This window comes from Leptonotus elevatus, chromosome 1 (genome assembly GCF_054856555.1).
Source record: "Leptonotus elevatus isolate MCC_2025b chromosome 1, RoL_Lele_1.0, whole genome shotgun sequence".
In the NCBI taxonomy this organism is placed as follows: domain Eukaryota; kingdom Metazoa; phylum Chordata; class Actinopteri; order Syngnathiformes; family Syngnathidae; genus Leptonotus; species Leptonotus elevatus.
This window is the reverse complement of record NC_141239.1, coordinates 20,574,896-20,599,532: the sequence shown is the minus strand read 5'-3', so window position 1 is coordinate 20,599,532 and position 24,637 is coordinate 20,574,896. Positions and strand designations below refer to the sequence as shown.

General features: G+C 39.9%; 2 protein-coding genes across 2 annotated transcripts; one reads left to right on the top strand and one right to left on the bottom strand.

Moving 5' to 3' along the window:
* Nucleotides 1-47: 47 nt before the first annotated feature.
* abcb8 (ATP-binding cassette, sub-family B (MDR/TAP), member 8) lies at nt 48-5,301 on the bottom strand. The gene is made up of 16 exons (XM_086074981.1): nt 5,064-5,301; nt 4,316-4,640; nt 4,085-4,240; nt 3,919-4,013; nt 3,742-3,847; nt 2,975-3,136; nt 2,552-2,637; nt 2,369-2,466; nt 2,192-2,297; nt 2,071-2,104; nt 1,859-1,995; nt 1,679-1,773; nt 1,465-1,598; nt 961-1,108; nt 487-737; nt 48-336 (listed from the first exon to the last, which is right to left on the bottom strand). The coding sequence occupies exons 1-16, from the start codon at nt 5,159-5,161 to the stop codon at nt 253-255; spliced, it is 2,115 nt and encodes a 704-aa protein (XP_085931107.1). The 5' UTR covers nt 5,162-5,301; the 3' UTR covers nt 48-252.
* A 187-nt stretch (nt 5,302-5,488) lies between these two features.
* Nucleotides 5,489-22,986, top strand: atg9b (autophagy related 9B). The gene is made up of 15 exons (XM_086082575.1): nt 5,489-5,891; nt 6,007-6,177; nt 6,292-6,337; nt 7,137-7,199; nt 8,157-8,327; nt 10,133-10,274; nt 11,640-12,388; nt 12,462-12,615; nt 15,024-15,203; nt 15,949-16,194; nt 16,277-16,515; nt 18,012-18,105; nt 18,193-18,277; nt 18,411-18,565; nt 19,339-22,986. Exons 2-14 carry the CDS (start codon nt 6,069-6,071, stop codon nt 18,545-18,547), a joined length of 2,415 nt encoding a protein of 804 aa, XP_085938701.1. The 5' UTR covers nt 5,489-5,891; nt 6,007-6,068; the 3' UTR covers nt 18,548-18,565; nt 19,339-22,986.
* Nucleotides 22,987-24,637: the final 1,651 nt, after the last annotated feature.

Below are 24,637 nucleotides of genomic sequence, written 5' to 3'. Positions count from 1 at the left end.
AATCACAATTCCATTAAAACTTTTTTTTTTATTCACAACAGTCATATAGTAAGCTTTGAATAGAAGTAAACTATATATCTTTTTTTAATCTTAAATACTTTGTAGTAGTGTTTTTAAATTAGTTTTTTTTAAATTCACATCTGGTCCAGTTGGTCCACTTAAATTAAAAACAATATGTCTTATATCATCATAACTCATTTGATGGAGCTAATAAAAAAATAACATCTACTGTAAACAGAATTTGAGTATGGTTCATTTCTGCCCCTCAGCTCTCTGTCTTCGGATCAGGTCGGAATACAGTCCGCCTCGGCCCAGCAGTTCAGTGTGAGTTCCAGTCTTTAAAAAAAAAAGTTTATAGAAATTATAGCCAGACACCTTAAACATCTGCATAATTTACTGAACAAAAATTAATTGACCTCAGACATTTTTATTCAACAATTAATGCATTGCATGTATGCTGAGAATTCAATATTCTGCCAAACTCACTTCTACGATGCGCCCGTTGCTCATGACGCAGATGAGGTCAGCCGCCTGGATGGTGCTCAGGCGGTGGGCGATGATGAGCACAGTGCGCCCCCGGGTGGCCCGGTCCAGAGCCTTCTGCACCACACGCTCCGACTCAGCATCCAAGGCGCTGGTGGCCTCATCCAGCACCAGGATGCTCGGATTCTTAATGAGAGCCCGGGCGATAGCGACGCGCTGTTTCTGTCCTCCTGATAATGTCACACCACGTTCGCCTGAGAAGAAAGGGGACGCATTATGAAAAAATTTCATGGCTTGTTTACAAATAATTGGGTCTTTAGACTAGCTCGGCTGGGTGAATATCCTGAGCCACCTTAAAGTGATAGCTCCACCAGACTACACTGTCTGAAACGCATTTGGTTATTATGTCAGAACCTAAAGATAAGCAGAGCTGCATTATGCAAGTGGACATTTTGACATGTTATTAAAATCTCGTACCGAGCACGGTGTTGTAGCCGTCTGGGAAACTTGTAATGAAGCGGTGAGCATTGGCTTGCTTGGCAGCCTCAAAGACCTCGGCGTCGGTGGCCTCAGGCTTCCCAAAGCGGATGTTTTCCATGATGGACGCTCCGAACAGAACAGGCTCCTGCAGAGCAGAACACGACACAGTTCAAATGAGACTCATTATGTGTGGACATTTTAATAACTGTCTTTCCCCAAATAGTGACTATGTACAAAGGTGGGGCACACACTTATTGATAATCAAGCCTATTTTGAGCTTTTTCTTCTTCTTTTTTTGTTTTTTTTACTTTATCAATCAAAGTCAGCAAAGGCCGAATATTTTTCTACGAGTGATAAAAAGGTGGCATCTATTTGGGGTGTGGTATTTATTGTTACTATAATTAAATTGGGCATCTATTAGGACGGCTGCCCCTATTTAAGAAAAGACAGTATACTTTCTTTTGCAACAAAATTTGACTTAAAAAAGTTTTTTTCTTTTACTTGATTAATAAATCCAATGACTTGTCCTCTGAGCCAGCAGAGATCAAGGGTTCGAATGTCGAGTCCGTCCATCATTACTATGCCGCTTGTCGGGTCATAGAAACGTTCCAATAAGGATGCTACTGTGGACTTGCCTAAAATAAATAACACATGACGCACATTATTGTACAGTTTACATCTAGCTGTCTGATGACATCGTTTATTATGAAGTTACCTCCTCCAGATTCCCCGACAATGGCGATTGTTTTGCCAGGTGGCAGCGTTAGGTTAAACCTATCCAGAATTTGATGGCCAGGTCTTGTTGGATAGCTACAAATATAAACGATAAATAATAAACACATGGTACGTTTTGATGTTTCTGTTCACTAAATGTATAATTGAAGGCTACTACAACCTGAATGAAATGTTGAGAAAGTCAACTCTTCCTGCCAGAGAATGATACGGGATGCGTCCCCCGCCGGAAAGAGGAATGGAAGGCTTCAACGACAAATATTCAAAAACACGAGCGCCGGCGCTTGTTCCTCTCACCATCTGGAAAGAATAAGTAGAAGCAATCAGAGCAAACCAAAGCCAACAAGCTACTTCATTTTACTTGAATTGACTTACTTGGCCAAACAGGATAGATATACTGGCTAAGGACCTACAAATTTGATATAAAAAAGTATTGGTTAAAATATCTATTATTTAAGCAATTTTCATGAGATGAGATGAGATGTGTCTTTTATACTTCTGTACTGTCTGGGAAGCAACCAAGAAAGACATGAGGTCTCCAGGCGACATTTCATTGCTGGAAATTAGAGTTCCTCCGGCAAAAATTGTTCCGAGAACAATACCTGCAACGACATGTTAAAAAAAGGATAGCTATAAACTATATTCATTGATTGGTTAAAATGAACAGACTCACAGTTGAGGGTGAGATTTGAAAGTCCCTGGAAAACAGCAATTCCTGTCCCAAGACTTTCATTCATTTCACAAGACTTTTCAACTTCGTATGCGTACAACCTGGGAGAAACGTGGTGGAAATGGAAACATGTTATTTTAACATCCCAGAACTTTAAGTACATCAAATGAAACACTTTTCACTTACTGTAGCTCGCGCTCCTCCATGGCAAAGGCTTTCACTGTTCGTACATTACCGAGAGCCTCATCTGCCACTCCGGTTGCTTTGGCAACCTTCATGGAAACGACAATACAGTCGTCAATAGTTGCAATACAATACAATTGTCAACTGATACCGATATTAAACGTTTAGTTGGTCTGTGCTAAATCTTTTGCTTGTGATTTACTGTAAATGAGCGTAAATTGCGTTTAAGTTGCACTGGCAGATCCGCATTTGGAAAAGGCCTGAAAATGTCCTATTTCATGCATTTCTTTTTCCTCTTAGCGCTGCCATGACATATCAAAATTGTGCCACTTGAGAGCAATTTAGAAAAACAAAGGAATTGTGTCACTTGAATCATGCAGTGTTAATCCAGCCTGCCCTAAGGTATGGAAAACAGCCTCGCCTCACCTGTTCTTGAGCCAAACGGGAAAGTCTGCGCAGGAACGAGCCGATGACAGCCCCGGCCCCTACTAGACAGGGGAGCACCACCACGGTCAAGCCTGTCAGTTTTGGGGAGATGAAGTAAAGCGACACAAAGCATCCCACTGTCTGTGTGATACTCCGGAGACCCTGAAAAGTGTCGACAAAATTCGGAAAAATTAGAAATGCCAACAACAACTTTTAACAGTTTCAATACTGCATTTCCTAAAAAAAAAGTGGCCTCCGCTCTAATATACACTGTACTCCAATGAATCATCAAGAGTATCATGTTATGGTATAAATTAATCATATGCTGCTCTCACAACTGGCATGACATCTGTAAAGCTGAAATCTATGTGTATGTTAAAGACGGCAAGAAAGTAAATGATCAGGTGGACAAAGATTTTAGATATACAGCAAATATCACGTACATACAATTAAATAACTACAGAATAATAAAAAACTGAGAGTACAATTAAGTAAAACTATTTCAGTGAACTAGAGGCATTATGGCAAAGCAACAGGAAGTTGTAAGCAGAGTGATACTGCCACCTAGAGGTGTTTTGTTGGCACTGACATTTTGCTTTAAATATAGGTATTGAAATTGTATTTCACTGCATCCTAATGGGGACAAAACTATAGAAAATGGATGATTGTATAAATAACCACCACCCACAGGCCACTAGTACTCTCTGCAATTGAATAAATAGAGTCCTGGCCACCATATGAGGAAACAATGTGTTTTTGCGTCATACCTGAGAGATGACCAACTTAAAAGAAGACTTGAACTCCTGAATGTCAGCTGTCAAGCGATTCACCAGTTGTCCAGTTTTGTTAGCGTCAAAGAAAGCCACATCTTGCCTGAGAGACAAAAATTACATCAGCGACGGGACGTGTTGTTTAAGTAGGGCAGTTACGAATAAATACAGTACCTCAATAGGGATGCGAAAAGTGTTTTCCTCATGTCTGCCGCCACTCTTTCTCCGACCCTTGATAGCAGGATGATGTAGCCGCTTGTCAACAAGCCCTGTAGTACATTGCAATTATTAAAGCAATTACAAGACTGTCATAAATGTCTTATTTAGAATGTTTACGTACTTGGATGCCATACAGTCCAAGCAATTTAAAAGCGGGACCCCTTATCTCACGGACATAATCCCCAGTATGTTCCCTCAGGTAGCGTGCTACCACGTTCACCAGGTCCCCCAGCATCAGCGGGATTTGAATGTTTAAAATGGCTGCACCAAAAGCCAGCTGAAAAGAAAACATTAAGTTGAGTCGCCATAAATGTTATATTATATTTACAAATTACAAGTACTACTGGTTTACCATGACAGCACACATGAGCGCAAACAGCTGAGGCTTCACAAACTCCCACAGGATATGCCATTTGAATTCTGGATTTTTGGTCACAGTCTCCACTGGGATGTTGTTGTTCACGTCTGCTTCGCAGTTCACCGTGTGGCAAAACAGTCGCCCGGAGACTGTAAGTGCTGCTGGCGCGAGGATGAACCTGAGTGTCACGCCAGAGCGTTTGGATGCTGCCGTGGCTGACTGTCGCAGAGCTCTCTGAGCCACGCTCCACAAGCGACTGACAATATTCCCATGTTGACGTGAGACGCTGAATACATTGGATCCTGAAGATGAATGCAATCTGAATACAAAATGAAATGTTTACATTCCTAAATGAATATAAAATAAAATAAATACAAATATTCATATTTATCTGCTTATACGTCAGTAATTCTCATTTTATTAGTAGTTAATAAACTACAATTGGTATTTTCTAGATAATTTTGTGTGATTAATATTGTTTTACTTTTACGTTTAGGCCCTGTTCAGTAATCATTTTACTTGAAATAGTCAGACAGCTCAATGTAAAAGTTCAAATTTGCACCATACATAAATACATCAACATTTTTAAAATTTTACTAAACAAAATCAAAATAAATTAAACGTTTTATCGAAACAAGCAAAGTGCATTCAAGCCTGTTATCGACTAAGCAAAACTGGGTGCAGGGGCAACAAGCATTAAGCTGTCATTAGCCAAGCATGCTAGCGGGTCACATTACCCTACCTTGAATATTTCCATAAACCTTGCATTTTATTGCATTGCAGATATAACGACAGCGACCGCACTGGTCCAGTAAAGCTTACTCTGCAGCAATACCACATTTTAACGCCTTTCTTTATAAAAAGTAACCAAATTAAATTAGCTAAACTGGTGCTACAAGCGCGCCGCCATATTGAATTCACCCAGAATGCACTTCACACGATAGGCGTGGTTATTGTTATTATTAAAGGTTGTTATTCTTTAATGGTTTTAAGACAATGTATTTAGTTATAAACATAATATTATTACATTTTAAATTACATTGTGTGTCTTTTAAATTAGTTTAGTTCTCCGAAACAACGTGACACGGAAATCGCACAACCACTCGCGTAAAAAACTACAATTGTATACCGGAAGTTGTCACGGCTAAAACCTGTAGTGACGTTTGTTTGTGAAAGACAAAAACAGTGGGCGCATACACACACTCTAGGGTATGCTGTATTTTTTTGGAAGGGAGCTTTCCGAATTTAAAGACTGGCAGACTCAGGTCGATTGTACCATAAGGTGAACCGAAGTGTGCGGGTGAAAGAACACGAGTCGCCGTTGTGTTTTCGCTCAAGGGGGAGCAAAAGTAGCTCGACACCAGCGGATGGACGGACGGAGCGAGTCGGGAACAAAACAAACCGTGCACTCTGCGTGACCACGCTCGACTGGCTGAATCATTCCCCCACTAGCCGACCACTTCTCACTCGCCTCGGGGGCATTTAATTGCGTACAGTTGGCGTATCAGACGCGTTAATAACAAACTGAATACTTATCTGGGAAAATTTCAGCGTCACGTCACAAGCTATCGTAAGTTGTCACGCTAATTTAGCTTTTAGCTAGCCTGACTTGGACCTCTCGAGTCGCTAGCCGCAGAATGTAGCCTCGTTTTGAAGGTCTTTGCTCGTTTTGTATGGTGACACAGTAGCTCCCAGGGGAGCTTCTTCAGTGAGTTGAACGGCTGAGTGGAGAATGTGAAGCGCAACCATGGCCAACTTGGAAGCCTACCGGGAGTATCAGAGGATTGACGACCTGGAGGAGGACTCTCCACCCGGGGAGGAGGACTTGCTGGTCCATGTGCCCGAAGGCCTGAAAGGTAAACATGTTCAGTAAAAATCTACCAAACCAAAGGGGCATGCTAGTTTTTCAAGTCTCACAGTGATGGTATTTGTTTATCCTCTCATAAAATTTCCCATTATTTGTGTTGCAGATTCATGGCACCACATCAAGAACTTGGATAACTTCTTCACTAGAATATCCTTGTGTGTTTTGCCGTGACGTATGTCATTGTACTGAGCCTTACTGAAGCAGATTTACCAGTAAGCTTTGGTGTCCTAGCTTGTTAAGACAGTGGAACCCCCAAATCCAACAGAATCATTCTGTGACGCTGGTTGGCTTAAGTTGTTCTAATTTAAAAACAACAGGACACCTAACCTGGAGATGGAGTGATGGACCTTATTGACCCACAAGGGAAATTCGCAAAACAACAACACAGAAAAAACATCTGATATATAGATGTTTGTTTGTTTTTTAAAGTAAAAATAAAAGAGAGGTCAAAATTCCAGTGCTGTCTGAAAGTCCAGTTGAGGTTGTCATTGTGCAAAATGTTGACAGTACAGAGTTTTTAGGGCATGGGGGATGAATGATTTCAACAGTCTGTCAGTGGTGAAGGGCAGTGGCAGCAGCTGCTCCTTTGCCTGGAGATGGTGCCTTGTAGTGGATGTTGTGGATTTTCTATGCTGCACAGAAACTTTTTACTGTGCAGCCAGACCAATTCTCGTGGTGCAGTAAGTTCTACATTCTCTTCCAAGGCTATCCTTCACACATTTCCTCACCGACCATTACAACATCACCCGTGATGAGCTCTTAAGTTTCTGGAAGCCAATTTAGCCCAGATTTTTGGTTGAGCTCCAAATGTTTTCACTCTTGTATATGGGGCGTTCCACTGGACTTTCATAGTTAAGATTTGTTATAGGCTTTTTTATTTAATTTTTTTACTTGAAGCTAGCAAATGTGCAAATGTGCCTTGCTTTCCCTTAACCTGTGTGTCCACATCTATCATTTTCATCAAAAGAATGGCTTCGCCTGTATGATGCTGTCGGAGTTTTTTGAACTTGTGTAAGTATCATGAGCTACCCGAAGCTGATTTGATTGCCAGTTTTGGTACATAAGGTAAATCCCCCAAGTACACCCTACAGTGGCTAGAACTTACTCTGTTCAAATGCCAGCGGAAAAAAGAAAAGTCATTTCAAAACTTTCTCCGCCATTCATTCTATGACCTGTACAACTCAACCATCACACAACCATGAACAAGGTGGTGCTAATATAAAATGGATATATGGTTTTGTAGATTCCAACAGGATGATTTGTGTACTTGAAGACTGATGCTGCTGGTTGTTTTTGTGTTGAAATGACCCAGGCTTCAACGTGAACAAGTTCAGCAGCAGGCATTCAACAGTTTCAGTAACTGTTAAATGTTATGCTACATAAACAGAGCTAAAAATGGTTCACTTTTTGTTGACTTTTGCAATCAATTTGAATCAGCCACAGCACTTGTCCTCACTTTGCACATTGTTTATTTTCCATTCCGGCAGTCTGAGATAACTTTTTCTGTGCTCTGCTAGAGGGGGCATGACTATTTTTAGGTCTTGTTCTGCTGTTTATCTGAATGTGGCCACAGCACGCGTTAATACAGGGCGTCATTAAATAACAACCATACAATGACAGCCCAATGACTCATCATGTGTAATACAGCACTAACTGATGACTACCCCAGCAATACATGTTTAATTCAAATTCTCAAATCAATTTGTCATCTACACTGATGGCATTTTTCTCTGTCTTTTTTGTAAACCCATATTTCAGTTCTGTCTTGAATTGTACCGGAACAAAATAGGGTAGGTGGACAAATTTGATCCAACAATTTTCCGCCTTCAGAGTCAAGTTTTTAATAATGCCAGTAAGAGCACACACAGCAATATTTCACTCTGGATTTAGTGTAAAAAGCATCAGAGGATAGATGCCAAGTCTGGTGGAATTAAAGCTTAAATGTTCTTTTTTTTTTGTGCTCGACAGTCAATTTTTGTTCGTCGTCACATTCACAACGTTCTTGGTCAACTGTGTGGAATATGACGTTCTGTTCGCCAACCGCGCTGTCAATCACACGGGGCCAGGCCACAACCCATTGGACAGGAACAAGGTCACCATCCCCGATGCCCTTTTGCCCAGCCAGCAGTGCACTCAGAGGTAAGAACCCATTTATTACAGTTCATCTGCATTATTGTTTTTTAAATAATATTATTAAAACATGACTTCCATCCATAATTCTGAATAAAAATGTATTTTCTCGCAATGTTCTCTATTTTCTATACTTGTAAAATCAAAAAAGTAAAATATTATGACGTTATATATATATATATATATATATATATATATATACACATATACACACATATATACATAATTTCTGTGGTTCATTTGCAAATAAAACAAACAGCTAGAGGACACCGTTTGGGTTACTTTGTTATCATCAATATTTCTAGTTTTAAACAGATTGAGGCTGTATAAACTTATAGTGAATCCCACAATTGATGTATTCTTGCTTTGTCAAACAACTATATTTAGTATAGGTCATCATAAACACTAAGAGAATGTCTAAAAACATGTCCAGTGTGGCCTCACTCAAATGTATCACATTATTGTCCAACCAAAGAAGTATGAAAATGTTGAGGTATTTGAAGCACTTATCAAGTACAAACGTAAAATCTGCACCCCTTTGACTAATTCATTTGTGGTCATTTAAATCATTTTTTCCCCATTTTTTATGTAATGTTGTTAGAACTAGAAGGGGGTTGTTTTTTTGTGAATAGGGACAAGTTGTTCCCTTTCTATTAGTACCTCATGATTGGCTTTCCTGTTGCGACATTTCAGCGTCGATGACACTGAAGTTGTTGTGCTGCACGTTAAGTAATTGATCCGTGTCAGGGAGGTAAAAGTGGTCAGCCGAGAAGCCAATATTTGGCTGTAGCTGACTGCCACATGAGACTTCCCTGGCAGGCTATGAGGAACAAGCTCCGCCCGATGTTAGCATATTTTTCCTTCACAGTAGTCTGGCTTGTGCTTGTTTTCCACAGCTTACACAAAGATAATAATAAAACAAGTGAAGCAAAACTGCTTGGAAGTTTTGGTGGGATCGTCTTGTTCCTTTTTCTGATTTCCCAATGAAGTGCAGCAGCTTTCTTAAATTGCATAGTTATAGATTTGGCAGGATATGTAAACAGTTGTTTTGCTCATCATCATCCCTAAGTACAGGTTATTTTTCTTTCACAAAACAAGGATAAAACAAGGATTTGTGAGGGCCACTGTCAAGGATTTTTTCGAGATAAATTGAAGTATCGCCTTTTTATTTGAGAAATTAGAATTTTCTTGTAATATTAAAATTATATTCTCTGAGGAATATGACGTTTTAGAAAACCAAGTTTTTTTCTTCTTAAAGACTTCAGTGTCATATGACTTTATTGTTATAATGTTAAATTATTTTACAATGTATTGGACAGTAATATTCAGCGGAAAAATGACCTTTTCCTCTGGATATTACTGCTTTATTCCTGTAACTAAATAAATAATTTTTTTCTCATAAACATTATGACTTTTACTCAAGTATACTTTTATTTGTACGATTGACTTTTTACACACACAAAAAGACTCCCCACCCCATAATAAAACACCATTATGCTCGTAACATTCAGACTTTTCCCTGTAATATTATTGTTATACTTAAATTATGACTAGTTGTTGAAGAAAAAAAAATTTCCCCGTCATGTTGCAACTTACTTTATTCTCGTAACATAGTAACTTTTTACTTGGGGGGGAAAAAATTGATTTTCTCCTTCAATTTTACTACTATTCTCGTAGCATTGTGACTTCACTCAAATAAATATGACTCTCCTCCCCGACTTTACGAATTTATTCTGCCTGCCACTTGGAAACATATTTTCTATTATTGCTAATGTCTTATTTGTTTATCTCGTTGTCTACCCTTTTTGCTTCAGAATCCAAGCGAACAGCTGGGTCATATTCCTTCTCATCATGGCGGCCATCTTCTGGCTCTATCGACTCATCAAGGTCATTTGCAACGTCCTGAGCTACTGGGAAATCCGACAGTTCTACATTAAAGCGCTGAAGATCTCAATGGTACACATCTCTAACAGTTTCCTGTAGATTCATGAGTTGAGATTTTAAAGGAAAAATATTATAATCACAATTGAAAACAGTTCACAGGTGTCTTAATTAGGGATGCCCCGATCCATTTTTTTCATTACTGATTCGATACCGATACCTTGGGTTCACTATCTGCCGATACCGATCCGATCCATACTAAATTGTCTTTGCACTAGTACCCCCCCCAATAATATTTAATATATTTCCAATAAAACTCAAACGCTTTTAGATGTTCTTTAATGTCTTGGAAATATTTTTTAAACATTTGTTGGAGTATGATTTTCATTCAATATTTTCAATAGATGTATTGAATGTGAATGTAATCATTACTTAAGTACACTTGTATTTTCTTACATTCAAGCAGTGTTAATGTTTCAAGTTCAACTGTGCATAATGTGGCCAGGGCTCGACTGATTCGAAGCGCTTCTGTTTACAAAATGAGTTTCATGCGGCTAAAGGCTATCCTGCGCCACTTGCTTCTGTCTACATGTCTTCATGTCTGCACATAAAGAAATATTAATAGGCTACATGCTTTGCTCTTCATTTTAAGAAAATACATTATCACCAAATGCCACCTTTATGTACAAAATGCAATTACATCAGACGTAATTAATTACATTATTCGTTGTCTCGCCCGCCTGTTGCAAACCCTGTTGCCGCTTTCCACACGGCCCTCCTTCCATGGAGCCTGCCGGCTCGTAGCTCGCAGAAGCTGCGAGGCAGGCCGCGATCGGGCTGCGGTGGACCTTCGTGAGAGAAAGAGTAGAGGTCCCCGCTTGGCCAGCGTTGAGACCAACCAGTCCCTGCTCTCCGACGGCGGCGAGGCAGCGAGCCAGTGCCCAGGTGGCTGCTTCCGCGAGCTGGCGAGCTGGCTTTCGATGTTCCCCCAGTGCAATTCCGACAGACAAATTGACTGCGCCAACGTAGCTAAGGGGAAATATTACCTCACCATTCCCTGTTTCACCTCATTATTGGAGATGTGAACGTGCGTGCGCCCTGGAGATAAGCCTTTGTGAATCGAGGTGTGGATCGGGACCATTTTGACAGATACCAGATCCATTTTTTTCCAATATCTGGGCCGATACCCGATCCACGTATCGGATCGGAGCATCTTTAGTCTTAATAATATGTCTGTCTCATTGTTCTGTTCAAATACACCAAGGATCAATACTATATTTTACACACTCTCCATTAAACACATCTCATCTTTCATAATTTTTTTGACTAACCTTCATGTTGCATTACTTGTGTTATTTTGTTGTACGTGTATATCCACTCATCCAAGCATGTATATTCACTAACGTGTGACTTTGTATCTCTACTGTCTCATTGTCCCAGGATGAACTATGCAACTTCACGTGGCAGGAAGTCCAGGACCGTCTCATCAGCCTGCAGCGCGAGCAGCAAATGTGCATCCACAAGAAAGAGCTGACAGAATTGGACATCTATCACCGCATCCTGCGCTTCAAGAACTACATGGTGGCCATGATCAACAAATCGCTGCTTCCCGTGCGACTGCAGCTCCCCCTACTGGGTGATGTGGTCTTCCTCACGCAGGGCTTGAAGTACAACTTTGAGCTCATCCTCTTCTGGGGCCCCGGTTCGCTGTTCCAGAACAAGTGGAACCTGCACCCCAAGTACAAGCGCAGCAGCAATCGGCTGGAGCTGGCGCAGCAGCTCAGCAGGGTCATCCTGCTCATGGGCGTGGCCAATCTGCTGCTTTGTCCTTTTATTCTGGTGTGGCAAGTGCTCTACGCTTTCTTCAGCTACACCGAAATCATCCGCAGGGAGCCCGGGAGTCTGGGAGCACGTCGTTGGTCCCTCTACGGCCGACTGTACTTGCGGCACTTCAACGAACTGAACCACGAGCTGTACGGACGCTTGGGCCGAGGCTACAAGCCCACGTCCAAATACATGAACTCCTTCACGTCGCCGCTGCTCACCGTACTGGCTAAAAACGTCGCCTTTTTCTCGGGCTCTGTGTTGGCTGTGCTCATCGCGCTGACAGTCTACGACGAAGACGTCCTGACGGTGCAACACATTCTGACTGCTATCACAGTGCTGGGGGTGGTTATCACCATCACCAGGTGGGTTGTTCAGTCCTTGTCTCCAATGACTGCATACACAGTAAACGCTCATGTTTGTTTTGTCCTCCACAAGGGCCTTCATCCCAGACGAGCATATGGTTTGGTGCCCAGAACAGCTGCTGCAGTGCATGCTGGCCCACATACACTACATGCCGGACCACTGGAGGGGCAACGCTAACAAGAGCGAAACCCGCGACGAGGTGGCACAGCTGTTCCAGTACAAAGCGGTGAGTGGATGAAACCTCAGTGGATGAGTATAGCCAATTCCTGTTAAATTCAGGATGAATTTTTGATTGGGGCTGTAAGGTAATATTTGGTCAATAGCCATACACGAGTTAATATATTTCATTTCTTACAGTGTAGTCTATCACTAAGCTACTACACACTAGGATAGAAAACAATGAAATAGAAATGTGTAATGAATGCTATGAGTTCAAGATGTTTGCAGCCATGCATTTCAAGTACTGTTTTTAAACTGGAAGTCGACTTTAAAAATTTCTTGCAAATAATATGTTATATCTGACCTTACTAGTCTAAACATGACATTCTGATTAATATTACATTTGTGGAATATGAGTTATGCAGCAAAATCCAGCCGTTTTTATCCATCTGCTTTCAACTGAAGATGACCTCAATGTTGCTCAAGGCTCAGGCAACGACCAATTACAGCTCACCTGTTTTCTGAAGCTGAGCTGTGATTGTTTGTTACCCGTTACAAGAAATCACAGCGCAGGTTCAGAAAACATCTGTGATTGGTCATTACCTGAGACCTGAGCAACCTTGATGTTATCTTCATTCGACAGTAAGTGGCAAAATGGCCTCCCTGTGAGATGGATTAAAACGGCTGGATTTTGCTGCTTAACTCGTATTCCACTTACGCAATATTAACAAGCATACCATATTTAAACTAGTGAGGTCACATATAACATATTATTGTAAAAAAAAAAAAAAAAAAATTCGGGTTGACTTTCCCTTTAACTCTTTGACTGCCATAAACGTTATAAAACGTTTAGCATAAACCTAGGGAAGGGCGCCGAGGACGTTAAAAGACGTCCCCTATGTTTTTTTTTTTTTTTTTCAAAAACGGGTGCAGGAAAGCCTTGGGCAGCTGTGCTGAAAGAATCAGGCTGATCTGATTAGTCAAAGACTCGTTTTGGCCCCTAGAGGGCAGCGATGACTCTCTTTGCACAAGGTTGGATGGGCCGCCCACCGTGGGCGTCAGTAGAAGACGTGAGGCGGAGCTAGAGTGTTGAGGAGACAATGGCTGATCCAAGCCACAATGGCTTGACCAAGCAACCGGTTACAAGCAGCTCAGCTTGAGCATTTTTTTCAAAGACGGAAAGCATCAATCAATACTAAAAAGCGCATTGATGTCAACGATGATGATGACAACGAGCTCTACGCCAAAGTTGGAAGCTTTGGCGTGACTGTTATGAACACGTAGTAAGCCTCACGGCTAAGCGCGGCTAGCGCGGCTAGCGCGGCTAGCGCTGCTAAGGCCGGAAAACGCGCACAATAGCCGGCCGGGTACTTCTACACAATCGGACATTCGATCGGGCGATGGAGAGTTGGCATCGACCAATGCAGATTGATGATGATGAAGAAGATGAAGCTCTACGCCAACGTGACTGTTATGAACACGTAGTAAGCCCCACCGGCAAAGCGCGGCTAGCGCGGCTAGCGCTGCTAAGGCCGGAAAACGCGGAGCTGCACAAGCGGACATTCGATCGGACAATGAAGAGTACCCCGAGTCCAATGCATATTCATCGGAGGAGCGGGTACAGTCTGATCACGGAGAAGACACTGTTTCTGGACTACGATGCCACCATGAATGGAGTGGATCAGAACATCTCCTACCAACCCGGTATAGCAACTGAAGGACACGGGGAAGCGAGACGTAACACCACCGTAACGTAACCGTAGCATGATCCTGATATTAGACTTGATGACACTGCAGTATATACTTGCTATTCCCCGGAAAAAAACGGCCGGCAAGAAAGTGGCGCACGCGAAGAGGCAATCTTGTGCAAATGCTGTTGCGTCTCCTTGCACGCAGGAGAGTGTTACAAAAAGAAAAACTGTCGTTGAAACATCCACATATTTGTAAATAGCACCACAGTTGCACACATTTGTAAATAGTTTGCCAAATTGTTGTCAAATTGTTACACTGTTGAATGTAAATAAACGTATTTTGCTATCAAAAAACACTTTTTCATTCTTGGTGGTAGTGTTTTATAGAAGTAAAGCACTATTTAGGTGTTTGTGGCATCATTCATGGACAAAAAGAAGTGTCAAATTCACTAGAATGCATGAAATAATATCGTTTCACTAAAAGCTTGATTTCTCCGTATTTGAGTTCAAAACAAGCGAAATCGGATGAAACTAACCATTTTCTATTGTTGATTACTAAAGAACGGAATAAGGTAGAAACAAACTCTTTTTTTCTGATGAAAGATGAAAGTCCAATCTTTCATTTGGTAGTACGTGTGTTTCCATAGTCCAAACAGAACATTTTCTGTGGACCTTGAAAATCAGTCAAAATGCTTAAATCGGCTGGCACTGGCGGCATCCCTTTTCTGAAAACGTCTGGCAGTCAAAGAGTTAAGCACACTAAACTGTTCTCTGCCGGAATCAGGTGTTCATCCTGGAGGAGCTGCTCAGTCCCATCATTACACCCTTTATTCTCATCTTCCTGCTGAGGAACAAGTCTCTGGAGATCGTTGACTTCTTCCGGAACTTCACGGTGGAGGTGGTTGGCGTGGGAGACATCTGCTCCTTTGCACAAATGGACATCAGACGCCACGGAAATCCAACTGTAAGCTGGACTCAAGCACTACACATCAATTTATCATAAACACATTTGAGAATTTTTTTCTCTGCCCATTATTTTATCATTGTCTGCAAAAGTCAGATTATTGGATGTCTCCGAAACATCGCCCTGGGTGATTATCCTGTGGTGTTGATCTTTTTCCTTCCCGATCTGTTTAGAAAATGGTCCTAAATTATAGTTGTCCTGAGACACTGATTGTGACTTGAAACGGAGCGATAGACAATTATGAAGTGAACTTAATCTTGCATTGTTGCAGGAAACAAATCGATGAGTTACTGGTTGTGTTTAGTGTTTTAAATGAAATGTCTCATATGTCACTGAACACAATAAGATTACACAGCGTAGACCAGATACGCAAACAGGCAGTCAAGCTTCAAGTTACAATTTCTATGAGTCAAGATTTTTGCTGTTACAACATGTTGCCTCTCACAAGTCAGTCTTGATATTACAACAGGCTTCTGTTTTAAGGGAGGAGCCTTGGTGGTGGACATATAATTATGTGTGGTGTGCTGTGTAAGTTATTTTTTAGTACAACACATATTTTAAGAGCAGTAAGCACACATGATTTATTTTCCCTGTCAAGTGTGGTGTCGATCATATTGAAAAAATAGGTTAGGATGTTAAAAATCAGTATCTGTACAGTGTACACACAGTTCATTATCCATCTACACAAACTCTCAACATACAATTTTATTAATGACCAGTTCTAATGTGTCTGATGTTTTTGCAGTGGCTCTCAGAGGGCCATACGGAGGCGTCCGTGTACCAGCAGGCCGAGAACGGCAAGACGGAGTTGTCGCTCATGCACTTCACCATTAAGAATCCACATTGGCAGCCACCGCTGGACAGCTCGGTGTTCATCACCCATCTGAAGCAGAAAGTGCAACACGACGCACAAGGCGGTCCATCCACGCAGCTCCTGCTCTCTGAGGCTCCTCTCTGCACATCGCTGCAGTCCAACGAGTCTGCAACCGGGGTAAGAAAAAACTGCAGACAAACCTAACTCATCGCTTTGTATCAATTAAATTAATTCACCACATCGCTGTTATTGTTCACAGCCTGATAATCTGCTGGCCAGCGTCCTGGCGCACCCAGTTCTCACCGCGTCAGGACTACAAGGCAGAGATCACCGCTTCATCCCTCCGAGCACGGCAGCGTCTGCCGCCGCCAGCGTCCTGGCCTCTTTGTCCACCTCCCAGCTGCCTCAAACTGGCCGCGGCCGCTCGCAACGCCACCAAGCCTCCTCGATGTATCCAGAAAGCACCATGTACCACAGTGATCGCACCGGTATTGACAGGTAACTAGCGGACCTCAGACATTTCTTGACTTGTAAAAAAATATATATATACATTATCATTAGAGAAAGATTTTAAATGCAGCCGCGTGAAAGCGCTCTGTAAGAAAGTGCAAGGTAAGCAAGCCGGTGTGCCTACGCGGCTACAGCGTGAACACAGCTATTTCTGTTTTATTTCTATAGTCTCTGATAAGATATTCCCTGTCAAGGCACAATGTGTTTTAAAATAATTACAGTAAAATACAATTTGGGGCGTAAAATGGTGATAGAGTCAGGTCATGTAGACAGTTTTAACATGAATGGCAGTGCTTTTTTTTTAAACTGCAAACGCCCCATTTAACTCATTCACTGCCATTGACGGCTATAGACGTAAAAAAATTATTTGAACTATTTCTATTAGTTTCACATTTTTTTCCACTTTTGATAACAAGAGTATGAAAACCTAGAATTTTTTATTGTACATTTAGAACAGATATAAAATTTGTGATTAATCGTAAGATAACTATTGAAGTCATGCGATTAATGACAATTAAAAAATGTAATCGCCTGACGCCCCTAATTTTTAATATGTATATGTAATATAATACACAAATTTATTCACTGCGATTGACGGCTATAGACGTAAAAAATTCATTTGAACTATTTCTATTAGTTTCACATTTTTTCCACTTTTGTTAACAAGAGTATGAATACCTAGTAAAAAAAATATATTGTACATTTAGAACAGATATAAAATTTCTGATTAATCTTGTGTTAACTAGTGAAGTCATGTGATTAATTACAATTAAAAAAAATATCGCCTGATGCCCCTAATTAAAAAAGAAAAGTAAAGAAAAGATTATTAAAAATTAGGGGTGTCAGACGATGAAATTTTTTAAATTGTAATTAATCGCATGACTTCAATAGTTAACTCACGATTAATCACACATTTTATATCTGTTCTAAATATACAAAAAAATAATTCTAGGTTTTCATACTCTTGTTAACAAAAGTGGAAAAAAATGTGAAACTAATAGAAATAGTTCAAATGAATTTTTTTTACGTCTGTGGCAGTCAATGTAGTATATGTATGTATTTTTTTCACAGTTTAAATGAGCTCCCATGTGTCTTAATAAAAGGTCTCCAGCATTCAGGAATAAAAGCATTACAGTGCACTAAATATATTTTCTTTCAACACTCAGTTTCAAATCCCAGTGCAGATTATATTTACCCCAGTGAGTTCAGACGGGATATGAATGGAGTATGTGCAAAGCCACCACTGGCTAATTTAGCCAGTATAGCCCACCCCTAACTGTCAGAAAACCAACACCAATACAATTCCAGTGTATTTTTACTCATGGAGACAGCATTGAGTCACCAAGCTGCTTAATTGCACTTGTCAATAAGTGTAGCGGTATGGCGCCAAATGAGCAGCCATTTAGTATTTTATATTATAGTAGACAATTAAGAAACAAATGTTCTGAAATGTGTACATTTGATATCTTTTTTGTTCTTATTAGTATGTCATTCAGTGACAGCCATTTACGAAGTAATACGCTGCAGTCGGAGTTTGCCTCAGCAGAGATGAGCCTTCACGCTATCTACATGCATGAGGTAATTTTCTATTTGGCGCCACACGTTTCTGCTCACTTACACCATGCCACTCGCTTACCTTTTATTTACACAAATCTGTTTCTTCAGCTCCACCAGCAGACGTCGCACCCACAGAGGATTACGGGGCATTGGCAAAGCTCAATGCCAATGACGGAGCTACATGGCAACACTGGTAACTTTAACACTGGTCACATATTCTACTGCAAAAGAGCATTAAGACAGAAAGTGTAGCTGTGTTTTTCACTAGACATTAAAAATAAGAGATGTTTGTTTTTTGTGCGCTAATTCAAAATCAAAATTGTCAGGTTTGCAGGCCCATGTTGGTTCCACGCCATCGTTGGTAACACCGGTGCACCTTGGTGGGTGGCAAGAAGAGGAGGAGGAAGAGGAAGAAGAGATAAATAGTGGATCCACTCTAAAACAGGACACCAGGACTTGTTGAAGTGCCTTATGACATAAGGTGTGTGCGCTATTTTTAACTGTGTAGCTTAGTGCTGAGTACATAAAAGAAGTGTTTCTAATTAGTTAAATGTTCTTAATGGGGTGCTCCAACAAGAAGGACCTCAATTACAAGGTTAATTACTACAGAGATATTAAGCACTACCTTGAGGAAGGCTGTCCAACTTTAAAGTGTCAGTCTTAATTAAGTAGTGATTATGTTAGCCTCTCTGTGTTGTGTTTTTTTTTTTAATTCTGCATTCAAGTTTAATAGGAAGGGACTTCCGACCTCAAAGTATTGCAGTAAGAAAAAAAGAAAAAAAAAGACTGATCTCAATAAGTAAGTTAAAAAGCATGGCTGATGATAGTAAACAAAGAATTGTGAACATTAGTTAGCAAAAACATGATGATGGTAAAGAAAAACATGGTTGTCAATTGCAATCAGTAGGTAAAAACAGAGCTAACTAAAAAAATACATGGCTGATGAAAATAACAAGCAAACAAAAAACATTGTTTACCACAGTAAACAAAAACATGGCTTATGATCACAAGAAATGAACGGGGGGGAGAAACAAACATGGCAAACAAAGTGTTTTGAGGTGTTTTAATCTCTGTTGACACCAGAACAGCAGGAACTTCATTTATGGTCACTTTCATAGTTTAGTCCATATTTTTGAAGCCAGTTAATACTGTTCGAGGAGATCTAGTAATGTAGCCTTATTGTTTTTTTTCCCTGTTTTTTCTTAGTAAGACATTCAAATAATTTAACTCCTTTTCCTGGTTTTCTCTTTGTAGTGTTTACATTTTTTTTCCACCAATGAGCATTGTGGCCTTAGAAGATCTTCAGCACGGACCTTTAAATTCATCCCTTTGACACGAGGACAAAGAAACCACTATCTTCTTCTGCACAGACATCAGGGAAGCATACATGTTTTATTTTTGTCCAGATGTGCGTACGTTGAGTATATGTGTGCGGACAAACAACATGGAGTATTCACAAGACCACTGATGGGAAAAAATGCCAAAGGCTCTATATGCACAATCCAAGTGTTTGTAGTGCACATCACAAGCATCTAATATAGTGTTTTGCTGCATTATTGCTGCATGGGAGTATCTTAGTGATTAGATCCTTGCGATGTGTAAATACTTGAAGAGTCCTCGTTGTTACTACTACATCTAAAACACATGCATCTAAATAATATAGCACACATACTTCTACAAGTGTATGTGGCTGATGGACTTGATCAATGACTTTACATGAAGCATTTTGATGCTGCTGTCTTTGTTGGGTTCTCACACTCACAGATTTTGTTCAGTATTATCAACTCTTTTGAAAGATGTTTCTTTAGTAACTTTAGGACGGACAAAATGGGCATCAAATCCACTACATGATGTCCTGAATAACCCCTGTGGCAATGTCCCAGAAAGACCACTGAAGTTAGGCCCAATTGTGGTCACATCCTGGTTTTATTCCTCAAAGGTTGTCCATTAAGCACTGAACTCAAACTCTATCCATGCATCTACAGGTATTTTCTTTACCCTCGTTAAGGTCGTAGTTGACATGGAGCCAATCTTTCCTGACCTTTGGGCCAGCTGTGGGGTACATCCTGGGCTGGTCATCAGCCAGTCACAGGGAACATGTCGACAATCAAGCACTCATACTCACGCTTACGCCTATGGACAATTTGAAGTCTTTAAGGAACCTAACATGCATGTTTTTGGAATGTGGGCGGAAGCTGGAGTACCAGAAGCAAATCCCCCCACCTAAACACAGGATTCGAACCCTCAACCACACAGGTATCACGCTGCCATCCAAAATTTATCAGGAGGAAAATATTTTTTTAACACTTTCGGGTTGCTTTTACATGTCTTGTATGCATTTTTATTTATGGGGATGCGGAAGTGGTGGAAATTTTCCAGTGGGAAAAGTTTTTTTTGTGTGTTTTTAATTAGTCAGAGTGGCTAAAAAATATTTTTTATGTAATTTAGTATTATAATCAAGTTCTTTCAGTAAACCATAGAAATCATGCATGCTTAATAGAATGGTCATATCCCTGCATACATCGTTTATTCCCCATAAATCCTTGTTGATTCCCATGGAAAATTCCCCAAATCAGCCTCATGTTAGCTTTAGATATATATATTAACTTCCCCCCTCTTTTATGTAACAGATAAGCATTATTTATTTACAGAAAAAATATATAATTTCTCTGTCCAATCGTATAATTGTGTGAGTAATGACAACAGACGACGGTGCCCTCAAATTTTGAGTAGCCAAAAGAAATTACTTGGGATAATATATATGTAAACACACATACACACGCATATCAAACAGGCATATGTAGATTACACATATTGCATTATGGCTTTTGATTTGTTTTGATCTTCCATAGAAGATTAGCAGCTTATTGGTAATACTAAACCTGTAGACCTCTTTATTTATCTGTCTATGGAAGAACAAATGCTTCATGACACTAACATTATCTCAGTATTTGCACTGATGTATATTTACATATAAATACAATAAGCAGAGTTTTAAGTGTACATACATGTATGTACAGCACATGTATCTGCTCAGAAAGGGACCTGAGCCACCACCTCTAAATGTTTGTATATAACGACTCATTTTGTATCACGAGGTCGCTGTTTGCTTATGTTTTGTTGTGTGTGTGTGTGTGCGTGTGTGCGTGCGTGTGAGTGTATTGCGTCTCACAAATTCACGTTGTGAAAGACACTGGAGTTCAACGTTGCATGTTTTTATTGCAGTCACACCTCACTGCTGGTGTTTTTATTTGAAGCAGTGCCTTAGCATTAAGGACTCGTACTTGCTTTCGTCTCATAGGATTTACATCGGTTAATGCTAAATATTCAACAGTAGTGTGCTCTTACTTAGTAAGTCACTGTGGGTAATAACATCAAGGTGAAATACTGTATTTGCTCAGAAAGTGGCCCCAAAGGAGACAATAGTTGCTTTCCTCAAATGAAGGCCATCCCCCAATAACTTGGCCAATGTGGGATCCACTTGAGAGATAGGGGGGGAAAACGCCTCCTTTAAATTGACACCGTGGCCCTATTTGTTAACAAGTGCATAATCCACTTAAGAAGAAGAAAAAAAACTCCTTCAAATAGAAACCACACCCCAATTAGTCACAGGTGCATCATTAACTTAAAAAAAATAAACACCTCCCTCAAATAGACCTCTGCACCGCAATTAGTAGGCAGTTTATCATCTTCTTATGATGGGGGGGGGGGGGGCTCCTTAAAATAAGCATGATACCCCAATATGTTGGTCAGTGCAACATCCACTTACAACAAAAAATGCCAATTTGCCCGCCAATGCCTCATCAAGTTAGAGAAATAAGCACCTCCTTGAAATAAGACTAATACATGACTTCCTCTAATAGACTCTGTGCCCCAGTTATGTGGCATGTGCATCAATCCGCTTGAGACAAATAAAGTCCTCCCCAAGTTAGAAACTAATTATTAATCAAAATAAATGCCTCCCTCAAATAGACACCAAGCCCAACTGGATGTGGCATCCACTTAAGACAATAAAGGCTAAACACTGTGCACCAAATAGTTGGCATCTTCCACCTGTGTAAATAAATGCCCCCCCCCCCCCCCCCCCCAGCCACTTTTTGTGTAAACACTGGTGATTATAATAAATGTGGCTAAAAAGAAGATCAGCAAAGAGACTGACAACATACATATTTAATTTATTTATGCTGTCTGAATTTGCACTATCCTGTCATCTACTGGCATCATCATCATTAACACCATGGACGACCTCACAACATGCCAGTCAAGTATAACAATGACTGGGACAAGGTGCTATATGTTTTCATGCTGAAATACTACATGGGTTATACAGCATGCTCTGTACTTTAAACAGTAGCTGACTAATGCAACGCGCCATAAGAACTTTTTCGACAGTGTCACAATACACGTTGTTTTCTGTCTGGCAGATACATATTATTTAATCTTTTTTTTTTTTTGGTGAGTGTGTTCATGATTGTGATGTCTGTTTGAAATAAAACATTTCCAAGGTTGTGATTGAGAACTGTGGTGTGATATCATCTCATAGTAGTGTACTAAAACTCTTTAAGTACTCAATGTTAGACAGAATCTTAAAATATATTAAGTAATATTTTACATAACCACCCAATAAAAACTGAATGCTAACCTAATAACCTTAATCATTCTTAAAACTAAAGCAAATTTAGTATATGCAATATTGTCGATTCATACAGGCCTTGGATTGTCCAATACCTACACAGTAACACATTAAACTAAAATATATATATATATATACACACACAATTTTTTTTTTTTAACAAAACAAATGTCTATTTTTAATGTAATATAACAACTTATTTTAAAAAGCCCAAGTCCTTTCAAAAATGTGTGCTTATCTGTAATTGTTTACTTAATAATTATCCAATTAAAGTTAATTAATTTTTTATTGACAGCCAAATTAAAATTACACATTTATCGTTGATGTCCTCTTGAGAAACATGAATTCATTTATTTTTTTCCAATGAGAAACAGATGCATGTGTTTTTCATTGGACATAAATCATACTTCTGTCAATATATTACTCATTTAACACACTGATAAATAATCAGTATAATGAATAAAGATGGGATGTTTTTTTTCTCTCTCTAAAGAATGTTACATTTATCTGTTCATTTTCTTTTTGACAGCCACCAGCTGTACTAAAAATGACGTTCATGTTCAGATGAACGCTCATGACTAAATGTCAATCATTCCAGGTGCATCATTGAAGCCATCTACTGTTCATTTTGTGTAATGCAGTGTCATATTTGGACACAATGTTAAGTGTATGATATATTTACTTCAATATTACTGTAAAGGGAAGGGAACAAATGCAATTTAAAACTAAGTACTTCAACTGTGGAGAATAAATGTAGGATTGTTAACATTTTTACACCTTTATGAAGTACAGACATGAACCTCTGTAGCTGGACAGAATGTATTATAAGCAATAAGCATACTTTGTGTCTGCTAGAATTTCAAATGGTGTGCCTAGTCAAGTGAGTGTCCAAACGACCTGCTGCTGTCAATCACTGGTGTGTGGGGAAAGAAATTTCTGTTTGCTACACACTGCAAAAAACAAAACAAAAAAAGCAAAAACTTGATCATGCATTCAGGTGTAGTCATGTTCTGAATGTAAGTTCATTCTTCGTGATGTATTTTCTGTGTTAGGTATGATGATCTTTCAGGCCTTCAATGCGACAATGCAGTCATCAAAGCAATGGTCCATGCGATACACTGAATCACTTCTGTCCACAGGTGGATGAACAGTCTCAAGGGCTTCAAACGTGTGCTCAAGGGAAAATATCCTGCTCACACAAGGAAGGTATTAAAAGTCTCTGCGGAGCCAGTTACAGAAGGTCCTCGGTTCATGGCGGCCCTGACACAAGTCATTTTGAGGTTATGAATGGCATGCTCAGCCCCATGCTTAATTTTTTCATCCATTCATTCATTATCTGAACCGCTTATCCATATGATTGTCTAATATAAAAAAGTTCAGCTTTCTGCGATGGCTGTAAGTTGTATGCAGACCACTCCCGATATTACTCAGTGGTCATAAATAATATGCTAATGCCTATTTAAGGACTAGGTGATGACTAACATCCCAGTGTAATGTGGTTTAAGCAAGGCCTAAAATACTGTATACAGTAGCGTTTACAATCTTACCGGGAACAGATTACTATTACTTTCATTTCCATTATTTCTACAATTTCATCCCAACAAATAGACTATAGTGTAAAGGTTGTATTTGCGTTGCACTAACTAAGCATTAAATCAGATTACTGCTCTGCCACTGCTTAGGTGATTGTACCTTGGAATTGCTGTAATGTTGCAATGACAACAACGTAACCCAAATTTGACATCAGAAGGCACCATAATCAATCAATAACCTACGGTAATGCAGTTGTAAAGTCATAATTACCATAAATATTTGTATGAGAAACACTTCCAGACCATAAATAGAACATAAAAGCGAGTACGGTGGTAACTGAGCCTTCTTATGCCGTGGGATCACATATTCTTGTGCATCCGTGCAAAC

What these genes read in the sequence shown, in the direction of transcription:
- abcb8 (XM_086074981.1), bottom strand. Translation starts at nt 5,161, where the DNA reads ATGTGGTATTGCTGCAGAGTAAGCTTTACTGGACCAGTGCGGTCGCTG. An exon ending in ATGGAGGAGCGCGAGCTACA is followed by an intron (nt 2,467 to 2,551) that starts GTAAGTGAAAAG and finishes CGTTTCTCCCAG; the next exon opens with GTTGTACGCATACGAAGTTG. An exon ending in GCTTCCCAGACAGTACAGAA is followed by an intron (nt 2,105 to 2,191) that starts GTATAAAAGACA and finishes TCAAATTTGTAG; the next exon opens with GTCCTTAGCCAGTATATCTA.
- atg9b (XM_086082575.1), top strand. Translation starts at nt 6,069, where the DNA reads ATGGCCAACTTGGAAGCCTACCGGGAGTATCAGAGGATTGACGACCTG. An exon ending in GACGCCACGGAAATCCAACT is followed by an intron (nt 15,204 to 15,948) that starts GTAAGCTGGACT and finishes ATGTTTTTGCAG; the next exon opens with TGGCTCTCAGAGGGCCATAC. An exon ending in GATCGCACCGGTATTGACAG is followed by an intron (nt 16,516 to 18,011) that starts GTAACTAGCGGA and finishes TGTTCTTATTAG; the next exon opens with TATGTCATTCAGTGACAGCC.